The sequence below is a fragment of the Corylus avellana genome, chromosome ca5 (assembly GCF_901000735.1).
Source record: "Corylus avellana chromosome ca5, CavTom2PMs-1.0".
In the NCBI taxonomy this organism is placed as follows: domain Eukaryota; kingdom Viridiplantae; phylum Streptophyta; class Magnoliopsida; order Fagales; family Betulaceae; genus Corylus; species Corylus avellana.
The window spans coordinates 7,845,743-7,848,823 of record NC_081545.1 but is presented as its reverse complement, the minus strand read 5'-3'; the positions used below and the strand labels follow the sequence as shown (position 1 = coordinate 7,848,823).

Here is a 3,081-nt window from a genome sequence, read left to right as displayed (position 1 = left end):
TTACGAGGTTCCTGTCGTTTTTTTGTGTCTTCTATATTTCTGGTGTATAAATTAAAGACCTTACAAGTGTATATAATGCACTCTTGGACCACTCTTTATTGGACATATTAGCTTAATGGTGTATCAAACTCATTCTCACATTTCCAAGAATGGCGAGCTCCTCACAAAGAAGAAAAATATTCAATTCAAGATTATGGGATAATATATTATTTGATTTTATGTCACTTTCCCAACAAACCAGAAACAACTAGGAATTAAAATATATTGATCATAAAACTAGTTTGCCTTGAAACAATTAATTTCTACTTCACAACCATACATCACTTCGTACTGAGAAGGCTGCTAGAGTACAAAATAGCCAGTACAAGCAGAAGCAACATTGGAATATATTTGTTTAATCAGTTGAAGCCCTCGTGTTCCCCGTCCAAGCCATATAGGCACATGAATTCATCAAATACCGGAGATAAATATTCAGTTTCCATAAATGGCTCTAGGAAATCATTTGGAATGTAGGAATTATCTGCCGAAAATGGCTGTGGCCAAAAATCACCACTGATCTCTGCATATGCTTCTGAGGAAGTAACATTATCGTCTGCCGCCATATTTGTGCTAGTTGCAGCTGCAGTATCTCTGGTGATGGAAGAGAATTCACTTGAGGAGAGTTGTGGGGATGATGGTGAGCTATCAATTATGATTTGGGAAAGATTGTTTGAGTTGAGCTTCTCCTCGTACAAACCATAAGGGCAGAAGAATTCATCAAATAGTACTGGAGATAAATATTCAGTGTTCATAAATGGCTGCTCTAGTAGGAAATCACTCGACACAAAGGAACAATCTGTCAAAAATGGCTCTGTCCAAAAGTTACCACTCGTTTCTTCATATGCTTCTGTGGAAGTTGCAACTGCAGTGTCTTTGGAGATGGAGGAGGATCCACTTGATGATGGTTGTGGGGAGGATGATGGTGAGCTATCAATGATTTGGGAAGTTATTTGATTTGCAAGACAATTATTTGGCTGCAGCTTCAGTCTCTTCTGTCGTTTTTCACGAGGGGCAAGATTGTTTGTGTTGTGTTTTTCTTCATTTGAGATTGATGAGTTCTGTCTTTCGCGTTTCTTGAGGTTCGTGTGCCAATGATTTTTAATCTCATTGTCTGTTCTTCCCGGCAGTTGTGCAGCAATGATAGACCATCTGCAAGGAAAAAGGACAATTGATGATTTAACATGGTATCAAATAGACCATGTGAATTACATCAAACATGCTTTACAACATAACATATGTTAGCAATATTATGTGATCATATGTCATGTAATTGAATATGCCTGATGATATATGCCTTATGTTTTCATAATTTTGTTGAGAAGTTTAATGCAATTAGAGCATACCTATTCCCCATTGATTCGTGTAATTTGATGATAGTGTCCTCTTCTTCCTTGCTATAGTTCCCTCTTTTGATGTTTGGCCTCAGATAATTCATCCATCGAAGTCTGCAACTCTTCCCACACCTTGACAGACCTGAAATTAATTTTGAACTTTTCTGAGGCTGTATTCCACATTGGAGTTCAATTTCAATCATGTTTACACATGATTTCTTGCAATTATAGAAGAAGAAGATGAAAACCCTTGTTGACTAAAGAAAAGTAAATATTTGAGCCTCCAGCAATAGAGGCACAAGTAGCTTTCTGAGAGGGGATAAAAAGCCAAGCTGGAAGAGATGACCCATGAAAAAGAACTAAACTTGGAGATCGATTATGAAATCCAAAATGAATATTCTTTGAATCCACCATTTTCATGAAATATACTAAAAGTAGTAAGAATTTCCACTGAATATCTTAATTATATAATTACCTGCAAACTTGGGAAGCTGCCGCCAATTCCAGCAGCCGTACCTAGTAACATAAGCTGTTAGCTTTCTGTCTTCCTCTTCTGTCCATGTTCCTTTCTTCAATCCATTTTTATCACAGCTCGGAGTTCTCACCATCTCTTCCTTTCTTCTTCTTCTTCTCTCTCTCTTTCTGACTTTCTTCCCAGTGAATTTGAAACTCTTGGGGTGCCACTTATTTATACCATCTCCTTCAATTCAGACCAAACGTGTTTCATGGCAGATATAATTAATATTGGCAATTTGCAATAAAAATAAAGCGATATTACATAAAATAAAATAAAAGGAAAGAAAAACAAAGTGGGTCCCTCCTAGAAGATTGACTAGAAGCTCGTTTTTTATGTTATACTATTTGTGGCACAAAAGGTTGCAACTACTAAGGCATAACTGCCACCTTCGACGAAACCTGATACCAGGTTCCTCGAACTACATATATCAACACGTTATGAATCGATGTCAGTGGACTCATATATCTCCATGTGGATCAGCTAATATCAACATGTTTTCCATAACATTTACTTGGATTAGTCAATTGAATATATATAATTGTTCGAATTAACTTTAATTTACCCCCTATTAAGCAAGCCCAATCACGAGCGTGTCTAAATAAATTTTGAATTGTCGGACGAATTACTCCGTAGAACAAGTGAATACTGTTCAAATTGATAAAAATTTTGTACAATTTAGAACAACTGAGGAGATTCTTTTCTATCGACAGGATTAATTAGATCAACCACCGGCCACAAAAAAAATCAAGCACAGTAGGCCCAGGACGCTGCTGGTGTAAAATCAAGACAAATTAGGACAAAATAAGAAAGCGACAACTCAAATCGATGAAATTGATTGCGTGGGCTAGTTAACGTTGTTTCTAAGATTATTGGAGATCTTATATATTTATATCAGCCAATGGGAATATTGGAGGAAAAGTATTAATTATCCCAATTTCAAGCCAAAATATATATTATCTATGGAGAATTAATGCTGGCGACTAACAGACAAATAAAATAAGTGGAAATAAATACTTATTATACAAATAAAATATCAAGTTTATTGGACTACCCTACTATAATTTTAAGTGGCTGGCTCCTTTATTAGGTCATCCACTTTAGCGGTTTCAAAAGAGGCTTCAACCTTTTCCGAGCAACTTACAAAAAAAAAAAAAAAAAAAAACTTTTTACCAGCAATTACACCAAGTAATTAGA

The 3,081-nt window shown here is 35.9% G+C and overlaps 1 protein-coding gene across 1 annotated transcript; it reads right to left on the bottom strand.

The window, feature by feature from the left end:
* Positions 1 to 234: 234 nt before the first annotated feature.
* Positions 235 to 2,011, bottom strand: LOC132181499 (transcription factor MYB4-like). The gene is made up of 3 exons (XM_059594749.1): positions 1,846 to 2,011; positions 1,383 to 1,512; positions 235 to 1,188 (listed from the first exon to the last, which is right to left on the bottom strand). The coding sequence occupies exons 1-3, from the start codon at positions 1,976 to 1,978 to the stop codon at positions 399 to 401; spliced, it is 1,053 nt and encodes a 350-aa protein (XP_059450732.1). The 5' UTR covers positions 1,979 to 2,011; the 3' UTR covers positions 235 to 398.
* Positions 2,012 to 3,081: the final 1,070 nt, after the last annotated feature.

What these genes read in the sequence shown, in the direction of transcription:
- LOC132181499 (XM_059594749.1), bottom strand. Translation starts at nt 1,978, where the DNA reads ATGGTGAGAACTCCGAGCTGTGATAAAAATGGATTGAAGAAAGGAACA. An exon ending in GCAGCTTCCCAAGTTTGCAG is followed by an intron (nt 1,513 to 1,845) that starts GTAATTATATAA and finishes AATTAATTTCAG; the next exon opens with GTCTGTCAAGGTGTGGGAAG. An exon ending in CACGAATCAATGGGGAATAG is followed by an intron (nt 1,189 to 1,382) that starts GTATGCTCTAAT and finishes TTTTCCTTGCAG; the next exon opens with ATGGTCTATCATTGCTGCAC.